Below are 12,072 nucleotides of genomic sequence, written 5' to 3'. Positions count from 1 at the left end.
TCTATGTACAATTTTAAATTGTATTAAAGCATGTTTAGCACAAATAGAGGAGGAATTAACCATTTGTAAAATTTTTTCCCATTTATCTGTTGATATATTACATCGAAGTTCTTTTTCCCATTCTTGTCTAATTCTATCCGATATTTCTGGCTGTATCTTCATAATCATGTTATAAATAAAAGCTACTAATCCCTTCTGACAAGGATTAAAAGTAAAAATCAAATCTGAAAAATCCGATGGAGTTGAATTAGGAAAAGATGGAAGAATTTTATGTAAGAAATTTCTAATTTGTAAGTATCTAAAAAAATTAGATTTAGGTAATTCAAATTTGTTGGATAGTTGATCAAAGGACATCAAAGTACCTTCAAAAAAAAGATCACGAAAACATTTTATACCTTTCCTTTTCCATATACTAAAAGCTTGATCTGTCAATGAAGGTTTAAAAAAAAAATTACATAAAATAGGGCTGTCCAAAGCAAAGTTTTTCAGATTAAAGAATTTGCGAAATTGAAACCAAATTCGTAGTGTATGTTTAACAACAGGGTTAGATATCTGTTTATTGAATTTGGCTAAATCAATAGGAAGAAAAGAACCAAGAACGGAAAATATAGAATATCCCTTAACCTCACTACATTCCAAATTTACCCACTGTGGGCACACAGGTGAATCCAAATCTAGTTTCCAGTACATTAGGTTACGAATATTATTCGCCCAATAATAAAATCTAAAGTTAGGTAAAGCTAGACCACCATCTTTTTTAGACTTTTGTAATTGCCTTTTGCTTAACCTAGGATTTTTATTTTGCCAAACAAATGAGGAAATCTTTGAATCAATATTATCAAAAAAAGATTTAGGAATAAAAATTGGTAAAGCTTGGAATAAATATAAAAATTTCGGTAAAATCATCATTTTAATAGCATTAATCCGACCAACTAATGATAAAAATAAGGGAGACCATCTAGTAGTAAGTTGCTGAATTTGATGAAGCATAGGTAAAAAATTCAGTCCAAATAAATCTTTATATTTCTTGGTGATTTTTATACCTAAATAGATAAAGTTATCAGTAACAACTTTAAATGGCATCCTATCACTCAATAAAGTTTGCGCGTTTAAAGGGAATAACTCACTCTTATCTAAGTTTAACTTATAACCAGAAAAACTACCAAATTGAGCCAACAAGGATAAAATAGCAGGAATAGACCTACTAGGATTAGAAATGTATAACAACAAATCATCAGCATAAAGCGATAATTTGTATAACTTCTCATTACGGGTAATACCAAAAATATTAGGAGACTCACGAATAGCAATAGCTAAAGGTTCTAATGCAATATTAAATAATAAAGGACTTAAAGGACAACCTTGTCTCGTACCACGAGATAATTGAAAAAAAGAGGATCTATAATTATTTGTAAGAACAGAAGCAACAGGTTTATAATATATTAATTTAATCCATGATATAAAATTAGGACTAAAATTAAAGTTTCTCAATGCATTAAATAAATATGTCCATTCAACTCTATCAAAGGCTTTTTCAGCATCTAATGAGATAACACATTCTGGAGTTGTAGGTGATGAAGTATAAATTATGTTAATCAATTTTCTAATATTAAAGAAGGAATATCGATTCCTAATAAAACCAGTTTGATCTTCTGAAATAATCTGTGGTAATACCTTTTCTAATCTAATGGCTAAAATTTTTGTAAGAATCTTAGAGTCTACATTTAATAATGATATAGGGCGATAAGATGCACATAAGGTAGGATCTTTATCTTTTTTAAGAATTAGAGAGATAGTAGCTTCATAAAACGATTGAGGTAATCTCTTCTTAACAAACGCATCATTAAAGATTTCACATAGCCAAGGAGAAAGCAATAAAGAAAAAGTTTTAAAAAATTCTACAATAAAACCATCAGGACCAGGAGCTTTCCCTGAATTCATTGATGAGATAGCCTCTCTTATTTCATCCATAGAAATAGGAGCATCAAGCAAGCTACAATCTTCATCTATCAGTTTAGGAATATTCAAATTATTAAAAAAATTATCCATCGTAAACCGGTCACCGTCAAATTCTGATTGATATAAAGATTTATAAAAATCTTGAAAAGTGTTATTGATTTCTTTATAATCAGTAGTTAAATTACCGTCTTGTTTACGAATTTTAATAATTTGTCGCTTAGTCGAAATAGCTTTTAATTGATTAGCTAACAATTTACCAGTTCGATCACTATGAATATAAAATTGAGCCCTAGTCTTAATTAATTGATTCTCAATTGAAGAAGATAATAATAAACTATGTTCCATTTGAAGCTCAACTCTCTTCTTATAAAGTTCTTTGGTAGGAGTAACAGAATAAATCTTATCAATTTCTTTAATTTTATCCACCAATAAAGCTATATCTGAATATCTTTGTTTTCTTTTACCAGCGGAATATGAAATAATTTGTCCACGAATAAAAGCCTTGAAAGAGTCCCAAAGTATTCCTTTATCAATCTCTTCATTATAGTTTGTTGAAAAAAATAAGTCGATTTGTTGTTTTATGAAGGTAATAAATTCTGGATCTTGAAGTAAAGTAGCATTAAGTCTCCAAGATCTAGTATTGATAGAAGAATCCGAAATCTTGATAGATAACTTCAGAGGTGCATGATCCGAAATAGCAATAGAATCGTATTTACAATCAATAACATCTGTTAATAAACGATGATCAATAAGAAAGTAATCAATTCTAGAATAACTATGATATACATGTGAAAAAAAAGAAAATTCTTTACCTTTAGGGTTCAAAAACCGCCATATTTCAGTAATTCCAGAATCAACCATAAAAGAATTAATAAGTAAAGCTGATCTATTCGGAAGGGTTCGAATAGGTTTAGATCTATCCATCGAAGGATTCAAACAACAATTAAAGTCTCCACCCATAATCAACATATATTCATTCAAATTAGGAAGAGAAGTAAATAACCGTTTAAAAAATTCAGGACAATCAAAGTTTGGAGCATAAATATTAACTAAAACAACTTTCCGATTAAAAAGTGAACCAGTTATCAACAAAAATCTACCCTGTGGATCAGAAATAATTTCATAATGTGTAAACGAAATTGAGGCGTCTATAAAAATAGACACACCCCTAATTTTAGCGGTACAATTTGAGTGAAATTGTTGACCTTTCCAGAACCTAAAAAAACGTTGATTATCCTCCCTCCTAATGTGGGTCTCCTGTGCAAAAATAATATTAGCGTTCAATCTATGGAATACTTTAAATATTTTTTTACGTTTAATCGGATGATTTAAACCATTAGTATTCCACGAGATAAAGTTAATAGATTTATCCATCATACCAATATTAATTGTGTGTATCATAAAAGGTTAAAAAAACACATAACCCACAATTTAGGAAGAAGGAAAATTGATTCAGGAGCAACCGGAGATCCTGACACCTCAACAATATTAACAATTTAAAGTCAGCCCATAAACTAAAAGCAAAAAAATAAAAAGCAAAAGCATGAAAAAAGATCCCTCCCCCCTCCCCCCACCCTTTGAAAGAAAGCCAAGCGGCAGGCGCATAAACTAATACTAATATTACCCCCATTTCAAGATGGCAGCTCCATAAGAAAATTTTTTAAGAAAAAACTATATAACACCCCAATTAAAATATAGAGTTGCAAAAAAAAAAAATATATATATATATATATACCTACATATATATATATATATATATACATACACATACACACCCATATCAGACAAATCAAAAAAAAACTAAAATAGTAAAACCAGAAAGATCATTAATAAAAAAAAATGCACATTAAAGTTTAAAAATGTGATACACCTTTAAAAAAGAATTTCCATATTCAGATACAAAGATGACGTTTCACAAGCCAAGACTTATGGGAAGAAGAAACGACATTTTGAGAAAGCCATATTACAAAATATGAATATAAATTCAGCAATCTAATGAGAAAATATAGTAAAAAAAGTTATCAAAATAGAATATTTTTATATAAAAAAAAGATTTAACAGACACTACAACATATTTAAAAAAAAAACTAAAGAAAAAGAATTCAAAACCTTTGTTCCATTTCTAAATACAGGCAAGCAAATAAACGCTTATAAAAAGTAAAGACTTATGGGAAGAAGAAACGACATTTTGAAAAAAATAATTCATTATTACAAAATACAAACGTATATAAAAAAAGGATATTATAAAGATTAAAACAGCATCTATAAGCGATAATAATAGTAAAAAAAAAAGACCCAGACCCATAGTTCAAAATAAGAAGTTATAACCCAACTTCCAGGGTTAAAACTTAAAATGAAATAACATCCTCTCTCCAAAAAAAAATCTTCAATGTAACTCATAGTTCAAGTTGCACTAGAGGATCGATATTCTTCAACAAATTTCTTCGCTTCTTCAGGAGTGATAAAAAAGTGTAGACTGTTGTCGGGCAGCACCATTCTAAGTTTCGCTGGATACATTAAAGCTTGTTTAAAACCAAGCGAATGAATCTCTGCCATCACTGGTTTAAAAGCGATCCTGGCTTTCATAACTTCATACGAGTAGTCTTCAACTATTCGAAATGAATAATTTCTGTAGGAGATCATACCTTTTTTACGAGCTAATCGAATTAGAAGCTCTTTCTCACGAGGATAATGAAGGCGAACAATCACCGCTCGTGGTTTATCAGACACAGACGAAAGCCTCGCAACTCTATGAGCGCGGTCAATAACAGGTTCATTTTTCAAACCTTCACCACCGAAAATTTCCCACAGTAATTTAGAGAAAAATTCAGTTAAATCACCGGACTCAACTTTTTCGGGGATTCCGATGATGCGCAAATTCTGTCTGCGAGAACGATTTTCAAGATCAGTAATTTTAAACTTGTACTGATCTAAAGTTTTAGCAGTCGACTCTATCTTCTTCTCTAACACTTCAATTGTACGTGCTTTTTCACAAATTGATTGTTCAAGAGTCGCGATCTTATTTCCATGCTGTTGAACCTCTAACGCCTGCGACTGAAACTTAGTTTCAAGCGATTTAACAACTCCTTCAAGATCGGATATTTTCGAAGTAATCCTCCTTTCCAAACTTAACAGTTTACTGTCCAATTTACCTTCTAGTCTGCCTTCCAGAGCCGCAAATTTAGCATCCAGTTTATTGTCCAATTTACTTTCCATAGCCGCAAATCTAACATCCAGTTTAGTGTCCAAAAGACCAACAATTGCGTCGATGGATAAAGGATCCTTAGCCGATTTCTTACTTGTAGCCATTTTAGGTTTGACAAGATTAGATCAACTATTATTTTAGGAAAAAAGGGTCAATCAAAGGTAGCAACTCATATGATTAAGTTCGAAAAGGTCTAATTAAAGGGTGATTATAGTTAAAAAAATAAAGAGCGCCTAAAAGGCAGATGCTTACGTCGCCATCTTGAAACTCCACCCCCCAAGATAAAATTAATTTTAATGATTGAGGTTATATTGCATGAACTAAGCCATATATGATATTAAAAAGAGAAATGGCAAAAAAAAGTGCAGAAAGTAACCAAACATGTTGATCTGCAAAGTGAATACCCATTTCTTGAAACTGAAATAATAAATCCAAATAGCTGAGTTATATCTAAGTAAGATTTCTATTTATCTCTGCCCAAGGAATTATTCGGATTATGTGTTGCATAACTTCTTTGTTGCAACACTTTATTGTTTTGCTTGCTTTCGTCAGCTGTAGTCGATCAATAGAGTATGCACTCACTATTTGTTCATGTCTTCAATGGACAAAAACTGGCGTTTCACTTAAGTGCAATGTAGGCAAGCCAGCCCATCACCCACACAATGAATGGGCCAAAAGTAATTTAACCACATTAGCTAGTTAACTTTATTTAAAGTGCTTTCTTATTACAAGGAACTGGGGAATGTCAAATTTCCATTTGCAATATTGGAGTGGCCGTGTAAAATTGTTGAGACCAAATACAGTGTTCGTTTCTCCTCTATATTCCACAGTTACTGTTGATTTTACAGTATTCTAAATGGTTATAGATTAATAGCCTGAAAATAAAATTTACAGTTATTTTAAATTGGCATGATTGATTATACATTTCCCAGTGGCTTATGTCACTGTTTATTGGCAATTACTGTGGTAGATATTAAAATTTCTAAAGTACAGTAGCCATTAACTGTCTAAATTTAGTTAGATTTCTTGCACTTAAAATAGTTCTGGTATAACATGTTCCTATGCTCTATATTCTTACAATCCTTCACAAACATCCATCAATTGATTGGTTGAAAATATGTAATGACATAGCACTTATCTATATGATGATAAAATCTAAAAAATCTTTTGTTGCTTAGTAGCTTGTTTTACTCGAATATTGTGCAGGTAAATACTATCATTGCTTCAGAAGAATGCAAGGCTATAATCAGTCATATTATGCAGCAATAAGCTCCAAGTGAACTGGCCAAAGGAGGGACAGATACTTCACAGAACCAGTTTTCTTTTCAAGTGGAATCAGGAATTATATCAGAAGAACGAACCCGCACTAGAACCACAATCCAAATGAAAAGAGAAAAGCATTAATTCTGGTAAATACATACAAGAGCTTCAGTGAACTTACCATAGTGATTGATACTATTTATCAGCCGTACTCCTACTTGTGCATGGTTGTCGGTCATCAGAACTACATCAAATATTTCATCACTGTCAGGGTACAGGTCACGAAGTTGTAAATTAACTTTTTCCAGTGCCTAGAATAAGCAACTTCATTACATTCCAATAAAAGATTTTTCACTGTTTGAAAGAACAAGTACACAATTGCTCTTTAATATATTGAAAGCTGCTTTGAATTTCAGACTGTTGATTATAATCCATTCCAATTCCAACTGCACACCCAAAATGGGTTGGAACACAGCAGGCCAGGCAGCATCTATAGGGAGAAGCACTGTCGACGTTTCGGGCCGAGACCCTTCATCAGGACTAACCGAAAGGAAAGATAGTAAGAGATTTGAAAGTAGTGGGGGAAGGGGGAAATGTGAAATGATAGGAGAAGACTGGAGGGGGTGGGATGAAGCTAAGAGCTGGAAAGATGATTGGCGAAAGTGATACAGAGCTGGAGAAGGGAAAGGATCATGGGACGGGAGGCCTCAGGAGAAAGAAAGGGGGGGGGAGCACCAAAGGGAGATGGAGAACATGCAAACAACTAAATACGTCAGGGATGGGGTAAGAAGGGGAGGAGGGACATTAATGGAAGTTAGAGAAGTCAATGTTCATGCCATCAGGTTGGAGGCTACCCAGCCGGTATATAAGGTGTTGTTCCTCCAACCTGAGTTTGGATTCATTTTGACAATAGAGGAGGCCATGGATAGACATATCAGAATGGGAATGGGACGTGGAATTAAAATGTGTGACCACTGGGAGATCCTGCTTTTTCTGGCGGACAGAGTGTAGGTGTTCAGTGAAACGGTCTCCTAGTCTGCATCGGGTCTCACCAATATATAAAAGGCCACACCGGGAGCACCGGACGCAGTATACCACACCAGCCGACTCACAGGTTAATGCCCCTCCTCCCCTTCTTACCCCATCCCTGACATATTTAGTTGTTTGCCTGTTCTCCATCTCCCTCTGGTGCTTCCCCCCCCCCACCTTTCTTTCTCCCGAGGCCTCTCGTCCCATGATCCTTTCCCTTCTTCAGCTCTGTATCACTTTCGCCAATCACCTTTCCAGCTCTTAGCTTCATCCCACCCCTTCCAGTCTTCTCCTATCATTTCGCATTTCCCCCTCCCCCCACTACTTTCAAATCTCTTACAATCTTTCCTTTCGGTTAGTCCTGATGAAGGGTCTCGACCCGAAATGTCGACAGCGCTTCTCCCTACAGATGCTGCCTGGCCTGCTGTGTTCCACCAGAATTTTGTGTCTGTTGTTTTAATTTCCAGCATCTGCAGATTTCCTCGTGTTTTCTCTTCCAATTCCAACTGTACTATTTTGAACTAAGCTTTCAACTGACCTTTCCAGTACCCTTTAACTTCGTTGCCTTTTAAACATCTTTCTACTTCTCTTCTAAATATTATAGTGTCAATGTAATTTGCCAACTTGTGAATTTGCAAAGCATCTTGCATTATTTTATTAGGTTTGAATTCTATTAATATATTAATGAAGGTCCACAATCAGGGGAGACAACTAAACTGTTTTGAGTGAGATCAGATACAATTTCATCATATGCATGGTATTGTGTAACCATTTAAAACACTGCTGTGCTGCAATCAAGTAATTAAGAATTAAGAAGCAAGTTTGAACTGGTAGGGTTATATGAAACTGTATTATGCAGTAACTCTATTGTAGCATTACTAGGAGATTAAACATTCAGCAACACCAGACTGTTGTTCACGGTCTTTCCTTGAATAACGCCAGAATTTTGTTTGTTAATAGATTTCCACATACTTTCATATTTTAACATTTTCAAAGATTCATTTCTACCTGCTTCGGTCTGTCTTCTCTCTTCCTCCTCCTTCTCTACTCAATTATCTCACTAAATAATGGTCTGCAAATCCTCAGGGTGGGCAGATGTTATCAAATCTTCGAGAAAAGTACTGAATGAAGTAGAAGTCTATAATACTGAAACTGAGTTTCAAATACTTTCCTGTCTTCAAGTTTTTCTTGGAAAAGTTCAACATTTTCCAAGGCATAACCCACCCTTTTACTTTTTTGCCTAAGTTTATTAAAGGATTGGAAAATTCAAAATGAACTATTTATTTTATCCACTGTAAACCACTGTTAGTCTAACTTTGCCAAAACTATTTCAGCTTTTGCCTGGAATGGCAACTACCTCTTATGCATTTAGTACTCAACAAAATCAAGTCTATACTTAGACTATCTTCTCTGTAGGTAGAGTTGTTACAACTGGGTTGGGCCGCACAGCTGAAACCCTCCCAGTACACACCTCCAGTAGGGGCAAAGTGCCCCAATGTTAATAATGCAAGTTTAACTCCACAAACATTGGTCAGCTTTTCACTGCCCCCGAAGTTCCACTTTGTGCCCTCCTGCCAAAATTCTCGCAGAAACCATCGCTAAGGCTTCAATTAAGTTAAACATGGGGCGGAAACAGAAGAAATACAATAACCCATTACGTTAAAAGCTTTGCGCGAATCTCCCTCTTGGGGCTGAGTTTTTTCCAAAGGAGTTGCACAATACAATATATACAGCCTGAAGAACTTTGAAATACATTACAAGCGTAAAGATTTTAATGTTGGCTTGGTTCCAAGCTTCTTGGATAAAGGAGAACGAAACAATTCAGAAGAGAAGTTGGGAGACAGTAAATGCAATACCTTGATTAAGGGGAAAGCAGGTCCCTTCTGCAATGGTTCCTCTTCATGTTCCTGCTGATATTTAACGTATTTCTCCAGCCCATGCTCCTGGTAGATTTTTCTTTCCTCTACCATGTTAAAGAGGCAGCGAGAAGACACAGCGATAGTGATGGCGTACTGAGACTTTGGCTGTAGAAAATACAAGGGCAACGCGATTACACTCTTGCTATAATTGGGTAAACAGCCGGAAAACTCAATTTCCAGTCCCTTTATACTCACGGTCCGGAGCTTCTTTGTGGAAGCCAGGCTCTCAAATTTCTCCGCGGCAGCCTTCCAGTCGGCCTCTGTGTTCTCGGTATCAGCTTTAACCTGCCCTTCGCTTTCATTCACAGCACCGTCCTGCATTTCCCCTTCCTTCATTTTTAAAGGAAATGTAGAAAAGCTTTGTGAGAATACAGGCCAGAATCACTGACTCAGGAAGACACAGCTAGCTCGCGAAATGAAATACTAGGAAGCTCTGGGTGCCGGTGCTGGGCGTTACTGTAACTGTGATGCTGCTGAGGCGGGTCGCTCAACACACAGACCGGCGGAAGCGGCTCCGGAACAAATGCCATGGCAGTTTCTGTAATTTTTAGATTTCCAGTAACTATAATGAGTTGTTTCTCAATGTCTTTTCAATTAAAAGTGCACAATCAAAGTGTAATTGTCTTCAAAAAGCAAAGAGAGGAGGCAAATGCTATATAAATACTAAATACGTTTGAACAAATTCTTGCACTGATTGTGCTTAAATTTGTGGGGGAATTAATGAAATGGGTGTAAAATGTGCTGATGACCCCCCCCCCCCCCCCACGCCAACTGCAACTCTGCATACAGGACAGATCGACATACTATGACAAAGAAGCCACATGGGGTTTGGACTATCACTGGTCCATATTTGGTTGTAGATAGAGGCCCCTATCATGGAGTCAGACCCTTTACTCAACCAAAATCTTGTGTCATTCCTGTGCCACATACATTCCAACTGCCACTTTGATCCATGGCAGCAATGGTAACAGAGCCCTAGACAAACCATCTCCAGTCATCTCACATTGTTGGCAACAACCTGGGAAGGGTGGTATTTGTCTGTGTGATGTATTAAACTGTTCAAGGAGTGCAGGGTGAGTGGATGAACTGAAGGAAATGAGCAAGCAATGCATTAGACCAATCTGGGACATTTGCTGCTGAAACTATTTTTTTTCCCTGGGAGTCTTTAAAGTGAGCAAAAGATCTGAAGGAAGGAAGTAGAGTATATACTGTCCTTGTTGATTTAGATTAGTCCTAAACTACAAAGATACAACTTAGAAAGGTCCAAGTGAGTTCTTGTGTAAGTGATTGCGGGGAAGGACTGAGGCCTGCAGGGGGTTGGTGAACGGAGTGGCTAATGAGGGGCATAGGAGGAGGCAGTGGGAAGAAACAGAGTTAGAAGAAGCAGCAATGGCCACAGAATCCACAACCTGCCCTGCCTGAACCTGAGCTCTCTTCTTAGAGTGAACTGGCGGAAGAAGAGTGGGCCGAGATCTTCCTACTGTCTGACAAAAGCACACTCACGATCAAGGAATCTGATCATGTCAAGGCACATATATCCATTCCTATGCTGCTGGTTTTAAACACCACTGGCAGCTGCTTGTGACAGAAGCACTACTTACAGGAAAAATGTTAGGACAATACAGAATCTAGCCAATCCTTGGCAATGCTCTGCAATGGATGCCCATATTGTAAAACTATTGTAAACATGTTGCCAAAGCAACCCATGTACATTCATATTGTGAAGTTCCCTTTAACTGACAAGTGTCCACCTCATCATTTTAAAAAGGCCATTAACCTATATGAAATACTTCACTTCATTGGCTTTAACATAAAATACATGAAAAGACAGCATGTAAAATCTATATAAAATATCTGATTGGTCATAACGTAAATAATGCATGGATATTTGGCCACCACAATATGTAAAAAATAGTCAGAAGTGCAGAGAAGATTCATAATCATGTTACGATGGCTAAGGAATTTGTCAGGTTTGGTTATTTTCATTTGAACAGGCAGGCTGGAGGAGATTTAATTGAGATAAATCAAATTACAAAATGCCTAGGTACAATAAATAGGAAGAAATAGATACATTAACTTAGTTACTGAGCAGAGAGCTCCGCAACTAAGGGGGATAGATTGCAGATACTTGGTTAGAAAGATTAGATGGAAGTTGAGGTTTTTGAGAAGTGATGGAGATCTGGAACTCACAGTGGTGGATAAGGGAGTTATCACTATACAAAAAGTCCTCACTGAGGAATTAAAGTGTTGCAAAATGTGTAATGGGTTTAGGCAGGCTCATTCTGATGAAGGGTCAATGATCTGAAATGTTAACATCTGTTTCTCTCTCCACACATGCTGTTCTACCCTGATCAGTATTTCCAGCATCTGTATTTAAAAAAAAATAGACTGGGAAGCCCTTTTTGTGTGGCATGACCGCTTTCTATACTATAAATTGCAATGATTTTATAGTTTTGATAATGTAACTGACATTAAAATTATGGCTTCAATGTCATAACATCCATATTCCTAAGTGTCCAAGTGTTGGTAACACTATTGTAACTGTACTGTAAGAATATCCATTGAACTGGACTGATGCTCTGGAGGTATAAGACCTACTATAGCACTGAATCATTTAAATAAAGTAAAACATATCAGATTTGGTAATCATGAAACATGTGGATTACTGGTTGAAGGCTGTCTCACAACTGCAGGAATCTG

At 35.8% G+C, this 12,072-nt stretch overlaps 1 protein-coding gene across 1 annotated transcript in view; it reads right to left on the bottom strand.

The window, feature by feature from the left end:
* Positions 1 to 9,810, bottom strand: part of LOC132400616 (cytosolic 5'-nucleotidase 1A-like) — a 38,169-nt gene extending 28,359 nt beyond the window's left edge. The window contains exons 1-3 of the mRNA XM_059981760.1: positions 9,568 to 9,810; positions 9,310 to 9,477; positions 6,606 to 6,735 (exon numbers count right to left, since the gene is read on the bottom strand). Of these exons, the coding sequence (XP_059837743.1) occupies positions 6,606 to 6,735; positions 9,310 to 9,477; positions 9,568 to 9,708 (439 nt within the window). The 5' untranslated portion in view covers positions 9,709 to 9,810. The remainder of the gene's footprint in view (positions 1 to 6,605; positions 6,736 to 9,309; positions 9,478 to 9,567) is intronic.
* Between the last annotated feature and the right edge of the window lie 2,262 nt (positions 9,811 to 12,072).

The sequence above is a fragment of the Hypanus sabinus genome, chromosome 10 (assembly GCF_030144855.1).
Source record: "Hypanus sabinus isolate sHypSab1 chromosome 10, sHypSab1.hap1, whole genome shotgun sequence".
NCBI classification, from domain to species: domain Eukaryota; kingdom Metazoa; phylum Chordata; class Chondrichthyes; order Myliobatiformes; family Dasyatidae; genus Hypanus; species Hypanus sabinus.
This window is presented reverse-complemented; position numbering and strand designations above follow the sequence as displayed.